The sequence below is a fragment of the Hippichthys cyanospilos genome, chromosome 6 (genome assembly GCF_059441005.1).
Source record: "Hippichthys cyanospilos isolate Australia breed blue-spotted pipefish chromosome 6, RoL_Hcya_1.0, whole genome shotgun sequence".
NCBI lineage: Eukaryota > Metazoa > Chordata > Actinopteri > Syngnathiformes > Syngnathidae > Hippichthys > Hippichthys cyanospilos.
The window spans coordinates 9,256,149-9,275,518 of record NC_142374.1 but is presented as its reverse complement, the minus strand read 5'-3'; the positions used below and the strand labels follow the sequence as shown (position 1 = coordinate 9,275,518).

Here is a 19,370-nt window from a genome sequence, read left to right as displayed (position 1 = left end):
AAGTGCTTTATTACTTAAATCCCACCCACTGAGTGGGATCTTGTCACTCTTTTTGGAACATATGTGCATCAGTGCATTACCAAACCATGAGTGCTTTTAAATCCAGTGTGCAAAAACGGTGTCAGCAAAGTGACTTCAGCTGAGTCTAGATTGGATAGGACTGCACATGGGATCATTTTATGTACAGTATATTGGACACTTTTCCTTTCTATTTTTCACAAAAAGAAATATCCAAACTAACTGTAACTGCTGTATTTTGAGGGCCAGCTATCTAGAAAACGAAAAGGCTAAAAACATGCTCGCAATTAAATTGTTTCTTTGAGGCTCATTTGAATGATGTATTATCAATAAATTCTTTTCTATTCCTCGCCCAGTTGCCTTGTCAGACATACCTTCATCTTCATCATTGGCACTGACAGTGACAACAGCCAAGCCCACATCTGCGTCTTCATCCACAGCCACTTCATAAAGTCTCTGAACAAAGGCCGGCTTGTTATCGTTGACGTCGCTGATGAAAACACGAACATATGCCGTGTCTGGACCAAAAGTACAAAATGGCCAAAAAGAAATCAGAAAAGGCACAGCATGCATTCAGATAGCATGTTGATAGACATGTTTATGTGCATTCTACCCATTCCTTTTGGGAATATAGTACTAGAAGCATTCATTGTCACACAAAAGACAGTTGGTATTATGAAAGCTCTAATGCAAAGAATATCAACGACTGTTTTTTTAATATTACTGTTATAATTAACATGACTAACATGAGTACCGCCAATTCTGACTTTTGTGCACAGGTTGAAAAAAAAAAAAAAGAAAAAAACTCTGTGGGCTAAATTAAATATTTAGAAGTTGACAAGTGTTTTCCTCTTATCTGTACCTCGCTTATTCCATCCTCATTATGCTGTTGACTTCTTTTTTTTCAAGTTTGACTAAATTATCTTCTGACAAAAACATATGCATGACATGTTCATCTAAAGGTGCGTGAGATAGGAATGATGATGGGGGGCTAGGACTGACTTCCCGTGTTTTTACACCTCCCCCCACTTGTGTATCCCAGAGGTGATGAAGAGAGACAGGAAATGTTTGCAGAGGAGATGAGAACTTCTGGATGTGAGAGATACGTTCCTTATGACACCGCTAAGGCCGATTGTGAATTTTTAACAGGCCAGCCGACCCTTCAGAGAAGGCTGTCCTGTTTCAAAACATCAGATTTTATACATAATACCATCTTCACAAACATTTGCAAAGACTAACTTCAAATGATAAATGTCATATTCCTGTCACTCAAGATACAGAGAGACTGTCTAAATGCTTCTCAGACACGATTCTAAAGAAGAAAAAAAGCTATATTAGTTGAACATTTCTCAGTGAAAATTACTAAACAGGTGAGAAATTTCTCAGCTGTTTCCACAGGAAGCAGCATGCAAAAGCACCAACGTCGAATACATCCAATTAAGACATGACTCACAAGTCTCTGGGTGTAAACGAAAGCAATGCAGGGTGTTGTTTTTAATGAAAAAAAAAGCTAAACGTTAAGATTTTCATTTCCAGCTGTACAGAGAATCTATTAGAATTGCACAGGGCAGTGGAAAGTTGCTTGGAAAATGTGTTAACATTAGAGATATTTGTGGCCTCCGTCATCATTTTCTTCATAGATTTGATATAATGGTCAATTTTGCTCAGCTCATCTTCAATATGTAAACATTTGTTTCTCTTCTCGAGCTTCCGAAGTGTTTGATTTTTGCTCATTGTTGCCTGATTGTCTTTTACTGGATTTGTCACTGATACGAACGATTGCAGAGTTTATGTTGTTTCGGGCTTAAAGATAGCACTTTTAGGAGGCTTTATATTTTTTTTTTGTATATAACTAGATCCTGCATCCTCATGACAAAAAGATCTCGGGTAAAAACGAGAAAACATGACCTGCGAGATCAAAACAAACATAGTGGACTAAGATGTAAAAAAAATGTTAGTAAGTGGTCAAATTTTGCCCAATAAAAGAGTAAATGGAGTAAGTATTGTGAGATCTCGTAATATTTTTTTTCTCCATGTCCCTTCAGGTGCTCCGTAGGATTAAGATGCGTATGTACAGTATGTATGTTAATATCAATATTATGATGATGATTAATATTGTTGTTATTGTTATTCTTTGTCTGTATTATTGCAGACCACAGTTAATAAACGTGCTGAATGGAGCAACTGTCTATGTTCTCTAACCGGAGCATATACATCCATACTTCGCCATTCTAAAAGAACCAGCTCATACCTGAAGCTCCCAGTTCATGATCCTCTCCGTTTTACAACCGGTACTCTTTGAAGGTAGGTATAAATTATGTAGCTGTTATTTTATTTATAAAAAAAAAAAAAAAAAAGATTAAACAACATTTTAAAAAGCTAGAACAAGATACATTGTCAGACGAGAGATGAAAACATACGTTTTCAAGTGAGCAGCTAAATTCTGTGTGCAAAGAATGAACAGTTTGGTCGTTTGGTAATCAGACATTCATTTATAGAGCGCTTTTCTACCTTAGGTACTCAAAGCGCTTTAGACTAACTAGTCATTTACCTATAGATGACGCAGCATCAGGAGCAACTGTCTTGCTCAAGGACACTTCGTCATGGTCTTGACGGTCAGGGGATCGAACCCACAGCCTCTTGGCTGGGAGACGACCTCTCTACCACTGAGCCACCGAAGAAAGAAGCAGCATTCGGTGATGGTAAGGCAGGCTCATCTCTGAGCATATTGGGAGAAATATCCTTCACCAATGGTAACATATTTTACTTACTTTGAATGTTTGTGAGCAGACATGGAATGATATCACAATCTGACATTATCATAAGATAACCTTGAGCAAAAATATCACCCTTTTGAAATTACAGCGCTAAGATGTATCATTTTAAAATCTTTTTGGGTAAATATTATTTTTTCTGCATGATACAAACCGTTATTTTCATAGGATAAATGCACAACAATATTTTGAAAGATGAGCGATTTGAAATTAACTACCATCGAGTGAGAGAAGATTATTTCACCCTAACCCTAAGGCAGTCAAAGAGTGTGAGTCACATCAAATGAATAATGAACCAAAAAGTGAACGTGATTGGTTAGGGCAGCCAAAGAGTATGAGTCAGATTGAAAGAATACCCCCCGTTGAAGGCTGCATTTGCCTCATGTGAAACAATTGTTCAACAACGCCCTTACCAAACAAAAACAGAAAAAACACTTTGCGTCCGGGGGACGCACATTAAATTGAAAGTATGCGTCCCACAGCATGAAATCAGGCGTCGGCGACGCAGGCAACTGAGAACACTGTATTATTTATGTAATTATATTTCAGATATAACTAATAATGATGAGCTAAGAACAAGCTGGAAGATATAGCAAGTAGGTGGCTGTCTGTAAGATAGCCTTTTTTTTTCAACCGAAATTCATAATGACAGTCTTTCGAGACTTCACTTTAATGTTTCTCTTTTTATAAAGCATAAAATAAAAGTTGTCTTTTTTGGCCTCACAAATTTAACAGTGAATACTGTGTAGCAAAACTAAGTAAAACTAACTAATTAAAACTAGCAGTTTGTTTTATTTTCAAACCTAAACTTGATTAAACCCAAAGAAACTCGAGCTGGGGCACAAGCTCATACCAGAAAATTACTAATAAAGCCATCGGCACGAATAACTCAATCACACAATCACGGCATAGTACCATCAAAAGCCATTTGTGCCATCTTAATTGTACGAGAGAATGAATGAATGAATCGATGAATGATTAAATTCCCCGCTTATTTCAAACATGCACTGCGTACAAAATACTTATTTTATTAAAAAAAAAAAAAATATATATATATATATATATATATATATATATATATATATATATATATATATATATATATATATATATATATATATATATATATATATATATATATATGTATATATATATGCAGTACAGACATACATTTTGGGGGGTAAAAAGTTCACTTTCATCTTTATTCCTTAGTTTTTGTCCTTTTCAACGTGACTCAACCGGCTAGAAGAGTGGCACCCTACAGTCGGTCCCTCTCATAATGAGTGTACACTGAATGGAACAATATTCATAATTACCTGAGTTTGGTTGTTTGTTCTTTCCTGGCCGAGCAGACTCTTGTCCATCCACTGACTGGACCTCCAGTAAATAGGAGCTACGGGCCTCACGGTCAAAAATGGCCTCTGTGTAAATAATCCCAAATTTGGGTTCTATTCGGAACAAAAGGTGGTCACCACTGCTATCACTCAGCAGAGAGTAAGTGATCTGTGGATTAGAGGGAATATGAATAGTAACACTATGCCCATTAGGTCAAATACAATAATTTGCTAAAAGAAAAGCTTATATAAAACGGCCAATTTTTTTTTGCAAATGTTGTGTACTCATAAACCATGAGCAGGTGGTAGTGACAAGTACAAACCTCTCCATTATGACCAAGGTCTTTGTCATGAGCTGACACTTGGAGAACTGAGGTTCCTATTTGAGCCCCCTCTGTTACTGATGCTTCATATATAGATGATGTAAAAAATGGCACGTTGTCATTCACATCTTAGGAAAGAAGAGGCAATTACATTAGTTGGACTTCATTTTAAGAAACAAGAAATCATGTTTGCACATTTCTTCATGTGTATTTGTTTTGTTATATGTTACATATGTGTCCTGTACGCAACAACTGGCATGAATCTGTGGGATGTTATGGTGTGCATATTATGCAATGTATTTGTTAGCTATGACAATATTTTTCTGGCAGTCTCCAACGAAAATTTGTGTAGGTTTTCAGTTAGAGCCACACACGGGCATGCCGTAACAAACAATAGGTTTCCAGCTTTGATAGGTGCTTCATCTTGGGGATTTAGTTGCAAATAAAAAAGAATAAGTCACAGGCCAGTGCTGTCGCACATGCTACCACTATTTTCTTTCCGAGAAAAGGAGCAGCATTCAGTGATGGTAAGGCAGGCTGACTGATGGATTTGCGTAGGTACAGATGGCATTTATTGAGAGATCAAAACATTCTTTCTTTCTTTCTTTCTTTCTTTCTTTCTTTCTTTCTTTCTTTCTTTCTTTCTTTCTTTCTTTCTTGTTCTTTGATTCTTTCTTTCTTTCTTTCTTTCTTTCTTTCTTTCTTTCTTTCTTTCTTTCTTTCTTTCATTCTTACTTCTGGCATTTAGCCGCATTGACAATGAGACCGTGTTTGCTTCGTCACTAAACAGCACCGTCGGTGTGTCAGATGCTTCTCAGTATCTGTGCTGGACACCAAGCTGCCCAGAATTAAGTGTTTAGGCAGAAAGGAGCAAGCTACTCCCTTCCTTCCCTGTCAGCCTTTGAAGCCAGAAATATACGGTAAATGTCTTACACTACATCAAATACAGTAGGTAGCGGTGTGTGTCTTCTGTCAACAGGAGAATTATTACAAGGAGTGAAAATGTATTCAGACAAACAAGTGTGAAAGTACGCTATAGCTACAACATGAGCAAGAAAACAGCCATACCTGTGATGTTTACATATACTGTGGTGAAAGCTGCAAGTGGCACTGCAGCCACGTTCTGTGCTCGCACCCGCAGAGAAAAAAAGGGGGTAGTCTCATAGTCGAGAGGCTCAGATACCAAGATGGAAGCGGAGCCAGCTTCCCGATTGGGGAAGAGGTAGAAACGAACTGGCATGTTAGTTTCCGGGACCATTCCGTCTTCTAGATTGTAGGTCACCCTTGGGTCACCAAGCTGGGAAGTTGCCTTGATTGTCTGAATGGAGTGCAAAGGCACAAGAGTCAGCCTTGATGGTAACGTCACAAGAGCTTGATGGAAAATCATGGTATCTTTCCCTATAGACCGCATGAGAGTTTCATGTTATATTGTTGTAACATCCTTGGTTTGACCTTAAGTATTGATTAAATATACATTAGTACCTAGAGATACCGGTTGGTTCATTTCACAATTACTCATATTACTTTCATTTAAATCTCCCCAAAGTATGTGTTTTAAAATAAATGATTATGTAGTTATCACACGATTAAATAGCAAGTAAATAATTTATGTGTTTATGGATCATGAAGAGAGGATGAGTTCAACTATTGCAAGCGAGTTAATGCGTTTTTATATTTCTTTTTCAAATCACAATCTAATTTTCAACCCCTACATTTATTTATGTATGCAAAATTAGATCAGTTTTCATGAGTCTTGTGCCTCTGTTGAAATACAAACGTCAATCACACCCTAAAGGGACCACTGATTGGCTGTCATGGGGTTTGGCATAACCTGGTGTTCCTGTTGTGGTTGGGAGGGCACGTTCAGGAGCAAAAGTAAGACGTGAAAATGGAAAAGCATGTGAGAGTTGTCGGTCTGATGAATGTTAAAAGTGATTCAAAAAGACGGACCTTTGGCACCTTGAATAAAAGTAAGGCGATATGTATTCTTTGTATGAAGGCCAGTTATATTTGTTGTAAATACTGAAAGTTGAATTCTATTTGGTTTGTTTGGTTTTATAATAAACTTCAATGAAAAGTGGCATTAAACAGTGGTGGCCTGAAGAAAGACAAGAAATAACCACAGGTAACTAACTCATTATTGACCGTCATGGGAGAGATAATTGTCTTTTGCCATGTGGACGAATAAACAGAGTACTCTTGTTTCTGTTAAGTCAAGCTCTAGTACTAGTTTTATGGTTGAGACTCAGTTTTTTTTTTCTTCTACTGCTTTTGCTTAATAGCAGTTTCAAAAAAAGGAATCGAGTTATCGTCAATCAGTGTCATGGAAGGGATTATGTTTGTACTTTTGAGGTACCACTCTAATTACAAATATGAGGACAAAAACACTGCTCATAGAGACTAAACGTTTAACACAAAAGTGTCATGATATAACAATAAAACGAGGTAATTTTACGAGGACGTAATCACAAAAAACGCAGAGAGTTTGCTGAAGCATTTTACACTGAGTAATATCATCCATCAGAAATGCATCTACAAAACAGCATTAGTTCTTTTCAGCACTTTTGTGACAGCTTATCAGCGTGAAATATAGCGAGGCGCAAATGCAGAGTTGTTAGTTGAACAGCTGCAGGTGCCAAGTGACTGCAACATTTCAGAGAAGAAATCAACTTGTAATCAACTGTGCAAAGATTTTGTGAAACTAAGATTGTGTGGATCACAAAATCAGATTATGGGTCCTCAAAGAACAATGAAAATGGTTCAGTTATTGACTGAATCAGAACAAGAGTTTGTTTTGATCCCAGTTGGATTCAAGAAAGTGTAGCATTAAAGAGGAACACTCCCAAAATCGCACACGCAATCGAATCAAACACCACTCAAGTCATTTAAGTATCTTGTCTTAGCCTTCAAGTCCACAGCAAATCCCGGGTCATCTAGTTCTGGGCAAGACCAGCTCAGTCACAGGCAAATCAAATCCCAAGTACCAAGTAATACAACAATTATAGTAACCTGCAGTGTTTATTCTTCAGTAACTGAGAAGACCAATGAAGTCACATAACAACAGTGGAAGGTCATCAGAGACAGCAAGACCTTCTCTGCTGGCCTGATATAACCTGACATCATTATCATAATTATAATGAAAGTCAATCTCATGCTAATGTAGAGCAGTCATTCTCTGCCTTTCTTAAAGCAAATTAAAACATACGATACAAAAAGGATTTATTGTTGGAACTGAAATGCACAGACAAACTGTACAAGCAAGTCATTGAAGTGTAATTCAGGAAAGAAAGAAGAATGGATTTTATGTTGAATTAGGTGTTGTGGGAGACCGCTGTTTTGGTGAATGTAATATTTTTATTTATGATTTTTTTTTATTTTTAATATGTTTTTGTAATTTAATTTCATTCATCTTCAATTAATGGTAAATAAATAAATTTATCTTAAATTAAACTGCGATATGTAATTTAGCATACAAACTCGTTAAAGCTATCCTGCCTCTTGGTGGACTTAAGACTGTGGACAAATCATTTTAAATTCCTTTTTATTTTGAGTTTTTACAGTGTCACGTATGTGATAAGTTTTACTTGATGATGCGGGTTTGTTTATGTTTAAATGCTACGGAAAATAGACTTTGTTGTACACGATTAAGGTGATGCCCAGTAATGCGTACGTGTGCTTCTGTGTGATTTCTCTAGAATGATGGTATTATGAGGGGTATTTATTAAACACATGTTGAACTCATATTGATTCCATTTCATATGAGTGAGTTTTTGAATACTAGTTTTCACTGGTTTAAATCGGGCTTAGGCATGCCTGATAAGAGAGGATGTGCTATTTTGAAGCTTGGGTTTTGACTGATTGACAGGATAATCCCCCAATCATGACAGTGCCATTCCAAGCCCGTGCATGCATACAGATGTGTTTCATTATCACTAAATCAATGCTGTTTTTTTATGTTCAAACCTAGCATATAAAATAAAAAGAATCAATGCTGTCAAGTTATCCTGCCTCAAGTCAAATGAAGTGCAGTCGGTGACTCCCAAGTTCAAGTCAAGTCCTAAGGCAGGTCAAGCCACAAATTATGAAAACAGCAACTCAAGTTGACTCCAACTCTGGGACTTATTCTTGCGGAAAGAGTCAGAAAGCATGTATTTGATGCATAAATGATAAAGCCAGCTGATGCTCTCTAATGAAAACAAGGTAGAGTAGTTCTTTTTGAACATAGAAAAGAACATGAAGGTGCTGAAATTCAGAAATGTACCAATTATTTTTAAGGCATATAGTTAACATTTTCAGGTGTAGAAATGAGTTTGTAATATCAAGGAGAAGAGAAAACACTGCTTTATACTTGCTATATTTTGGAAGTGAAAGAAAAAATGACTTAAATTGAGGCCTGTACGGTGGCTCTGAATTTAGGGCTGTCACGAATAGTCGACAATTTCAATTATGTAATTTATTGGACGAGGTTTTCCTATTGTCATCTAGTCACTTTGATTTATTTTCAATTTATTTAACTCATGTAATAAAGGGCTTGTGGAGTTATTTGGAATCAACCTTAGAGCATTAGCTCATTTCAAGCAAAACATAAAAATAATTGTGATTATACGACTGATTGTAAAGATAACCCCTGATTAACCGAATTTTGAAATTAGTCACAGCCCTATCTGAGGCGCCCCTCAAAAAAAAAAACGTAATGCAAACAAAAACAGTAATCACAAAACCCACCCCCCCCCAAAAAAAAAACACAGTCGATTACCAAGGATGAAACGCAAACAAAAAAACTAAAACACGTTACAAGAGAGACGCACACAAGAAAAAAAATAGCACACAAGCATAAGGGAGCACACAAAAAAGGGCACAAGCAAAAAGAAGACATGAGAAAAAAATTGCATATGAGAAACAAAAAGCACACAAGAAAAGAAGGAACACTCAAGAAAAAGAGAACAACGTTTCCCGACCAAAAGTAGTGTAGACCACAGCCGACTGGATGACAGGCAGCAACTTGTGTGTACGTACACAGCATTCATACTTGAGCAGGATGTTATTCTTTTGACAAGTTATTTTTCTTTTTTTAAAAATGAGCACTACCAGCAACCAAAGAATTGCGGCCCCTTTAAATTGCTTACCGGGAGCCAGTCAAAACGGGCGTATACAAGTTAAACACCATGTTAACTTGAGCCATCGCCGGGGCACATGTTTAGCTATGCGAAGATTTGGATCAAATATGCTTTCACAATTCATCCATTTTCTACACTGCTTATGCTTTTCATTTTGTCTCAGTATAGTACTTTTACTTTCTATGCTTACAGTCTATTTCTAATAAATTTAGGTGGCATTCAACTGGACTGGTCAACAGCAAGGATAATATTGTAAACAAAAACAAACTAAATGACAAAAAAAATAAAATTACGAAATATAACAAACGATTTTGAAAAACAGCAGCTAAAACGACATTGACTACAAATTGAACAGTACTCTCGATTGCAATGTATAGCAGCTATACAATGACAAAGGAGCTATTCTATTCTGTTTTAAAAATATATTTATTTTTTGTCTTGTGATGATTTAAAATGTACAACACACTGCTGCAGGTTTTATGACAGGTGTTCAGCCATAAGCCACCACAATGTGTGAAAAAAACACCATAATGGATGAAAGATGAGAGCAAAAGCCAGAGCCCAATTTGTGATTATTTTTTATGAATGCATCTCAGACAAAAGCAAATGCATTGTGGTCAAAAAAGGGGCTCATGTCTCAAGAAGAAGAAAACACCAAAAAAACACGAAAAAGTACATCTTGGACGTACGCCCAAGAATGTCGATGGCAAGCACTTGCACAAGCTAGCATTTATCTGCAAGCATCACTTGATAGCGAGACAAAATCCTTGCACCCAGCCAAAGATTCCGCTCTGACCGTAACGGCCTTATTCCACCGGCAACAAAGATAGTGGTCAGTAAACTGGAAAAGAAGCGATATTCATTGGTTAGCAAGTGCTAAGTCTACAAGACTGTCACTGTGTGTCTCAATAGTATTCAAAAAGCAATCAGCTACATCTCTAGAGCAACATGTTTTTCTGAAGATTATCAAGAAAGAATTGTTTGACTACTGTATACTAAGTACTGCCATCTCTTTCAAACAATCTCTCTTTCTTGCTCTCTCACTTGCTCTCTCTCTGCATCGCTCACTCTCATGCACACTCTCACACTCGCACACTTTGCAACATTAATTGCAATGAAATTTTCTTGCAATTATTACACAGACATAGGTTTTAGATGGCTGTATGCTTTATGTGTTGGTCAACCTCATATTGTTATTAAGGTAATACACTTTTCAAATGATATTAATATTATTTTTTTTTTTTTGTTTTTAACTCTGACTACTACAGTATATACTCAATTACATGCTTTCTTGAGGATGAGCAGTTGAGGATTTGACACTACTCCACTGTAAATTTCAGTTTTGGTGACACCTACTGATGCACAATCACCAGTAGATTGAACAGATGCCACATTTTATCAGTGGCGGTCCGTGACTTTCACACGTATGCCTTCTGTGATGTCAGACTTTCAAATAAACAGCCCTCATGTGCACCCATACGCATTACTGAGCTACACAGGCTATTTTCCGAAGCTTTTAAACGTCAATAAACCCACATCAGCCATTAAAATGTGTCATTATATGTGATTTTGTCAAAACTCAAAACAAATTATCATAATGTTAAATAGATATGCACAAGATTTTAGGAAGTTCAAATTACAAATCACAGTTTGATACAAGAAGAACATAATTTTATTTCTTTACTATTTATTGAATTTGAACGAAATAAAATAACACAAACATATTATCACCCAAAACAAACCGCGGTCACAATCGATCAGTCGTTTCAATATCACCCGATTTTTCTTGACCTCTTCATGCTCTCTTTCTCTTCGCACTGATATGTACAGTGTATCCACTCTGGTGTCCCAAGAAGTTTTTAAAAGCACCACAGAGCGTGTGTCCTGCAGTGCTTTGGTGCCTCGTTGCTGCCTTGGTAAAACAATTGAAGTTTGCAAATCCAGTGTAGCTCCTAACACTTAATTGATCCTTTGCAAACAAAAGGCCCTTCCAGCAGAACTATTTGCCAGGGTTAGCTCACGCCCCTGGTAGCCCAGTCAGGAATATGTCGGGACAGGTTAGCTAATAGCTACACAGCGCCTCTAGCCAAAGCCAACACCGCGTAGCTTGCTGAGCATTGCACCGCCTTCCTGCAGTGAGCACCCACTCACATCGCGTTCAACGTATATATATTTAGTAAAAATGAATTTAAAAAAAATTGACTTTCATAATAGTTATTATAAATATTAGGGAAAATAAATATTGGGACTCAAATCCTGAGAAAAAAGTTGTGTCTTATAGTCCAAATTTTACAGTAAAAAAATAGCAAACCTTAACAAAACCATTCTAAAAACGTACCCAAACCTAATAGACGATCCAAAACTACAATAACCAAAGTCACTATAGTCAGTGAAAGGGCAACACCATCAAAGACTGTTCAGTTAAGTGTATATTAAAGTTTAGGTGCTGTAAAGGGCTTCCTTAGATAGTCTAAATAAGCACTCAAGCTTGCCTTCCACCAAGGCTGGACTGAAAAATGAAATGCCTTGTTTGTCCATCAGTTTCTTTAATTACCAGCCTACTCAGTGCTTCATTGAGGATGATGTTAGAAAATGGAAATGGATGGGTGGGTGTTTTTTTTTTAGTGTGTGTGTGTGTGTGTGTGTCAATGTTCCATATTGGCACAGTACAACAACAACATCAAAACATACTAAGTGTTTGTTAGCTCACTGTGTTGGCAGGAACCAAGGTAAAATCTCAAAGGTACTCAAAATGGGAGAATTACCACTATAGGTGTGTCTCTGGCCGTGTTTTCAGGGATGATGACGCTGTAGCTCTCCTGTTCCCACTGTGGAGGTTGATTCTTTACGTTGGTGATGGTGACAGACAGCTCCACCGAGGTGCTCTTGTTTCCTCCGTCAGTTGCACTGATGTCCCGCGTGATAAAGCTCCTCTATTTTCAAAATTTGCACAAAACAAAGGTCGACATCAGTAAGGGGTGTCCTTGATATAAGGAGAGCTGATGGATTAATAACACTGATGAGTGAATAATGTACTATTTTCCATTCAATCTGAGCATGTGTTGTTTTCCGTTTTAAATGTCTGCATGTACAATAATTACAAAATGAGATAATGGTTACTCAGCAATGTTATTACCAATTTACGAGGATTTTGATTAACCGTTAGTAAGTTTTGGTAAAACGCATTGTTATACCTGTATAAATTCATCCTTAGAATGAAATGGTGCATTGTACTAAATTAATGAAGTACTTTGATAAGTACTAAAATTCTGTACAATTATATAGGGAACCTAATCCTATATGCTGTAAGTACCGCAACCATGTGCCTCACTGTCGTGGGGGTGAGACCTGGGAGGCAGGGTATGATTTTGATCAGTAAATCACTGAGCTACAACTTTTGCATGAAAAGTTCTTTGTAAATACAGTTTTGGTTGTTGATTGACTTTGGACAAAATGGCATTGAATTATTTGCGTTAAATCTGAATGTGCTTTTTAACTCAATGTCTTTTACACTGGATGTGACTCAGTTATTATTGAAAAATGTGCATTATTGGTAGTGTTTAATTAACATTTCCAGCTAGAAACTAGAAATTCCTGCATGGAGTTGATCTCATTACACTTAACTAAGCTCATCAACTGAAGCAGTAATGGGAGCTGTTCAAAAGTTGATTAAGGTGCAACTTACAGAGCACTTTCTTTGCTATTATTATTTTGTAATTGAACTACTTGAAAAGAAATGACTAATTTCAACCACCTATTCATCCAATTGGGCACAACACCTCATTTGAGTATTTGCATATTTTTCTTCTTATCGTATGATCCGTGATATCTCAAGAATAAAAATACTGTTTAAGCATCAACAACAATTTGGTCCCTTGTTTTTTTTTTTTTTTTTTTTTTTTTTTTACTTTATTTACACAAATGAAAGCTAAGTGTTACCATTTTATATCAGCTTGAAGAACTAAATTGTTAAGTCTGAATATGTGAAAACATCATGTGCAGTATATCCACAATGCAAATGAGAGCCCAGCACTTCCATTATTCGATTACTTAATTACAGTAGTCTGATATAAAAGAGTCTCACATCAAACTGACACTTTCTCTTCCAGTCAAAATTCAATTTGTATTTTTGAGCGTGGACAATTACCCCATGGAACTCAAGAAAAAATACCGTTATACATGATGTCGTTGGTGGACACAGCAGCTGCTGCTTTAAAAGCATATGAATAGCTGACTTCTGATTGTTCACAGCCAAGAAAGTCTATAAATTAAATTTACATCAAACCAGTCAGAAAAAAAGCTATCAAATCTGCTGCTCTTTGTAACCTTTATTATCCTTTCCCATTACTCCTCTCAACAATGCGTGAAAGCGCACCTTAACTGTCCCTGGCATATTAAGTGATGCTGTTCAATGTCAATAAATTCCCACTGGGAACCATGCAGCGATGTGAATATGTACAATAATACCTAGGTTCTGCAAACTGAGGCTGTGAGAAAGAAGCAGAAATAAAATAATACCCCAAACAAGACATTTCAAATGAAGCAAAACATTAACAGGGGCTTTTATTAATGGCATTGTCCAACAGATTTTGTGGCATGATTCAATTATCATATGAAGCCATTCTTAAATATGCGAAATATTTGTTCAGCCTAGGTCCAGGCTTTCAATTGAACAAATACTTTTGATACCCATTCACTATGAAGTATGTTTAATAATACACAGCTTTGAGTGCTCTCACAAGTTTCTAGGTGAAGAACAGCTACATATTTGAAAATCAAAAACATTGAAATAAAAGGGTAGAAAAAGAAAATGTGCAGTGCTCCTATGAAAAATGCAAAAGTTGACTTTCTGACATCACGAGGGTGCAGCTGACCTTGTGACGGCCCTTGGATGTGAGATGTTTTGCTAGGCATACATGCCTGGCTGCCCTTGTTTCAACCCTTGGTCCTTCATATGCATGATAGTTTTTCACAAATATAATTAACCTTTATAAAAGGAATAAAGTCACAGATTCACCTAAAACCCCATCCATTATCTTAACCACTTCTCCTCACATTGTTCGTGGACATGCTGGAGTCAAAACTAGCTGTTTTCCTGTAGTAAGTAGGGTACATACATCCTGAAACGGTTGCCAGCCACGCAAAGAAAAACAACCATTCACACTCACCGTTAAGTAAAAATTTGAGTGTCCAGTACACCTACACTGGATGTTTTGGGAACATGGAAAGAAACCAGAATATCTAGGGAAAACCCACACTAGCACAGGGAGAGCAGGCAAACTCCACACAGGAAGGCCAGGGCCTAACACAACCTCCACATATGAGGCATGCATTCTACGCAGTCTTCTGCCGTTCCACGTGGCTAATACTCAGTTTTAAAAAAGTTCCATGAGAAGGGACATCTATATATGTTCAAAGCAGGAAAATGTAACAATCAGGATTTTGCCTTTCAACTTTGTATTAGCTCAGTAGGACAATGCATTCAATTTAAAACAGCGTGTTTTAAAACAACATTGTGTACTTAGTAAGCAGTAAGCAATTGTAGCATAAAAATACAAATGTGTAGCTGCTAGTGTTTTGAAAATAGCAGATGAATTGTGATCAATTAATTTCGGTTATGGTTAAAGCGTTATGTTTTTTAATCGCGTTAATCTCGTTTTTAATCTTTAATGTGTTTTCTGTATGCTGATTTCATCCATTTTTATGCATTCTTGTGCTTGAGTTGCGAGAGGTCGGAAAACAAAGGTCAAACACACGCTTGAGTGGAAACTGATAGGCGGCCATTGTGTTTGGCATAACCTGATAGGCTCCTGCTACGGATGGGAGAGAAAGTTCAGGAGCAGAAGGAAGACGTGAAAATGGAAACGCATGTGACAGTCGTAGATACAAAAATGATAACTTTAACGCTAAAAAACACCTTTGATAAAAGTAGAGCGATATGCATTCTTTGTAAGGAGGAGTTTGCTTACCATATAAATGCAAATCACCCAGCTGCGAATTACGTCATAGCTAACAATGGCCACAAAGACGCTAATGTAACAAGCCATAACAAAGCTCTTTGCAAAAACAAAAATGGAGAACACCCCGCAAGTAGAGCAAGTTAGAGATGATCAAGATGGATAGGGTTATTTTAATGGTATTTTCTAATGATTTGACCATTGACAAAAGAAAACAGCATTATTCCTTCTGATGGTCGAAACTAAAGGTTACAGTCAGCATTCGGGACAGCTAAAAGTAAATGGTTACAACTGTTTCTATTAAAGTCGATAAAAGATTAATGCTCTAATAAACATCAACACAAAAACATACTACAAAAAATTGCACTCTGTGAAACTATTACGGTACTTATATTCTACAATATTTACTCATGTTTGTTTATTATGCACCAACCAGGACAGCACTCCCAATTTCACTGTATAATTACTTACTATATAATAACAATAAAGGTATTCCATAAAGGTATTTCATTTTTTTCTATTCTAAAGAAAATGATAGGCAGAACCCACTACATTGCTGTTCATCAATCTTTTGATCGACTACAATAATTCAGTCCAGTGCATCTTACTTTTCTGTCATTAGGCGAATGAAAATATCTGCTTCCAATTTTCATTAGAGTATTCCATCTTTACACATAGTCCACTGTGGATGCATCACAGACTGTGTGCAAAAGTATGTGTGTGCGTGTGTGTGTCCAGGCTAAAAAAACTGACCTGCGATATTGGCTGGTTAACATAGACCCATCCAGTGACAGCATTGACCTTCAGGTATTCTGGTTGCTCCGTTGACATGGAATAAGTGACTGCTGCATTCGTGCCAAAGTCATCATCATGAGCTGCCACACGCAGGAAACTGGTACCGACCAAAGTATCCTCTCTCAGGAAGTCTACAAAGGTTCAAACATGAGATGATATAACAGCTATAATCGTTAAAGTTGAAATGTTTGGATGGATATAAAGTCAGAGTCAAATATTCACGATTAGCCCGACGCTTATCAAATGTTCAATCCTCATTGCAAATTAAATCATATTGCCATTGTTACAAACTTGAAGCAGTGATGTATTAAAAAAAGCTACCTCAGCTCAACACAACTAATATTATTAACAAATAACAAGTGAGGCTACTTTGATTTTTGTTTTCAAACTTTAGGTTATTAGGTAAACTGATCATCTCAGTCGTTAGGGTCTTACACTCATAGTGCATGTTCTCAAACTTGGGGCTATTGTCGTTCTCATCCAGAATTTGGACCGTGAGCTGACAGATTCCGATGAGTGGTTCCTCAGCCCAATCAGTGGCCGTCACTGTAACAGAGTACTCTCTCTGACGCTCCCTGTCAAACCTCTGGGCTGTAAGAATCACTCCTGGAAAGACAGAACAGTAATCAGCTGTCAAACATTCACATACGATTACACGCATATCAAAATATACAGTCCACGTTTCAGTCAATACATGCATTCATTCTTACTCTGTATGCATCACTCATCGAGAAAGTAGAGAATAGATTAAACAAAAAGGTTATTTTGGACTAAAGAACGTGATGAGAAGATGATGATATTGAAATAAAATAACACAATATCATGGCATTACATGTGCAGACTTCACTGTGCATCCAACATATTTATATTCATTTTAGTCACATTCTTCCAATAGTCTTTGCTTTGCTCAATTCCATTGCTCACCAGATTCAAATTCAATTAAAAATCTTTCTATTCTCATTCGGAACACTGCAGAAATAATGCAAATTTTTGTGACATTTTAGTAGTTCAATGCAGGATAAAGAGAAAAGAATTGTATTTTAGGATTAGTATAAAGTATATAGTATATATTTTAGTGCCAGACTGTGTTGTAATCATCGGATATAGGCTTCACTTATTAGATGTGTTTGGTCTAGTCAGCATTCAATTGACAGAAATATAATTTTCCAGTTGCAAGTTTTGTTTTTTGTTTTTCTTTTCTAAAGACGCAAAGTTGCACCAGGACTGCCATCATTTGAATTAGATTTGTGTGTGTGTTGCCAGACACTCCTCTGAGGGTAACAAAATAAAAGTCAGAATTAGGGGTGCGTGGCAGTCTATCTGCTCTCAACTGAAGTTGAAGCCCATTAAAACTATTACAACACTATATTGTCTGCACTTAATGTTTAATTAATGTTTTCAAGCCTAGAGTGTGTGTGATTGCGCTACCTGAATCTGGATGAATTCTGAAGGCAGGCATGGCGCTGTCTCTGTGCATTAAGCCATATTTGACTTTTCCATTTGCTCCCTCATCTGCATCCACGGCATGCACTTGTAACACAAAAGTGCCTGTTGGCTGGTTCTCGAGCACTGAAGCCTGCTCACGATATTGCGGGCACTGAAATGGGTACGGTGGGCAGGATCGACAAAAGAGTGACTTAAAACCAGAAGGATTTTCGCAAGAGGTAACAATGCTGGTACACTGAGGATCAAACAAGACAAACTAATTATGTTGTGAGTCAATGCACATTCATCGGAAAGTCCTTCACATGAAACACAATATTGTTTCTATCTACAGCCCAAGACCCAGTAGACCCCATCTATGGAAGTGAAAACACTTCAGTTGATCCTTTTGAAGATCCAGCAATGAGGAGCTTTGTCTTCGCCAGGATTAAATTCATTACCTCTAATGAACATATGCCCCAGATAAAAAGCTGCTCAGTGGAGTCCTTCTAGTTTGTGATCAGTTATAAATGCTCGCATCTATTTCAACCAAATGACCATGAAAAAGAGAAAGATGAGGGAAGGAGGAGCAGGCACACACACGACTTAAGGAAAGCAGATGGATCAAAGAACAATACAAGAACATAAAGGATTCAAGGACCAAATGCTTTGGCACAGAGCGTTAGGGTGGTCGTATTTTGTTCAAAGAATCACACAGGATGAAGCATGAGGTTCTGCTTGCCCAAATACAGTAATGCAAAATTTATCAAAGCAAAATGTATTGACATATTGACCTATGGCCATCCCATATGAACATCTATGACTAAAATGGTAGGAAAGTAATGGTTATGGATAAAAGCTTCGATAAAGTACTAGAAAGTACTAGAAGTACATAGAAAGGGTGTGGGGGGGGGGGGGGGGGTATAGCAACACATGAATGTAATAGAGCTGTCTGTATATGATTTTTGGCTTGATTACACTTTATAAAGTCGGGTTTTTTATTTCTGTTGTGTTTTAGTGTCTTTTAACACTAAGAATTCATAACACTATGTTCATCAATTTAAAACCCCGTATGATTTTTTTCCTCTCCTTTCGCCGTGGATAAATATAATTTACAACATTTTCAATAGGGTGAGTCGATTTGAGCTAATAATGATTTCACTGTTACCTCAAAGTACACTCAAGTTAAATTACGGTAATTTTAAACACTATATGGAAATTCTAAAAACAGTATATTGTAAAACGGTACTTGACTTATGTACTGCTTTTCCTCATTAAAAAGCTATCAAGGTGCTTTGCATCTATAACTTACTGATGGTGCAGCATCAGGAGCAACTGGGGGTTCAATCTCTTGCTCTAGGATATTTTGACAGGGTCACATTGGTCAACGATTGAACCCAAAACCTCTGGTTTGCAACACAAACATTCTACCACCCAAGTGTTATGAGTAACTTGGTATAGCATTTCCATGTGTCCTTCATAGGGTTAATATCTGATGAAAATGCAAAATACTTCTTGTACGCTAGCGGACAAGACCTTCAGGCATCACAGTCTATGCAAGGATGGGTCTTTTGATGAGGCATTTCAGTAAATTTCAATTAATTAGGAAGTTAATTAAATAGCTATTGTA

General features: G+C 37.0%; 1 protein-coding gene across 1 annotated transcript in view; it reads right to left on the bottom strand.

The window, feature by feature from the left end:
- Window positions 1-19,370, bottom strand: part of LOC148422079 (neural-cadherin-like) — a 119,243-nt gene that overhangs the window by 40,991 nt on the left and 58,882 nt on the right. The window contains exons 9-16 of the mRNA XM_088416960.1: window positions 17,747-17,915; window positions 16,754-16,924; window positions 16,277-16,449; window positions 12,332-12,499; window positions 5,518-5,767; window positions 4,450-4,577; window positions 4,109-4,295; window positions 393-536 (exon numbers count right to left, since the gene is read on the bottom strand). Coding sequence (XP_088273086.1) covers window positions 393-536; window positions 4,109-4,295; window positions 4,450-4,577; window positions 5,518-5,767; window positions 12,332-12,499; window positions 16,277-16,449; window positions 16,754-16,924; window positions 17,747-17,915 — 1,390 coding nt within the window. The remainder of the gene's footprint in view (window positions 1-392; window positions 537-4,108; window positions 4,296-4,449; window positions 4,578-5,517; window positions 5,768-12,331; window positions 12,500-16,276; window positions 16,450-16,753; window positions 16,925-17,746; window positions 17,916-19,370) is intronic.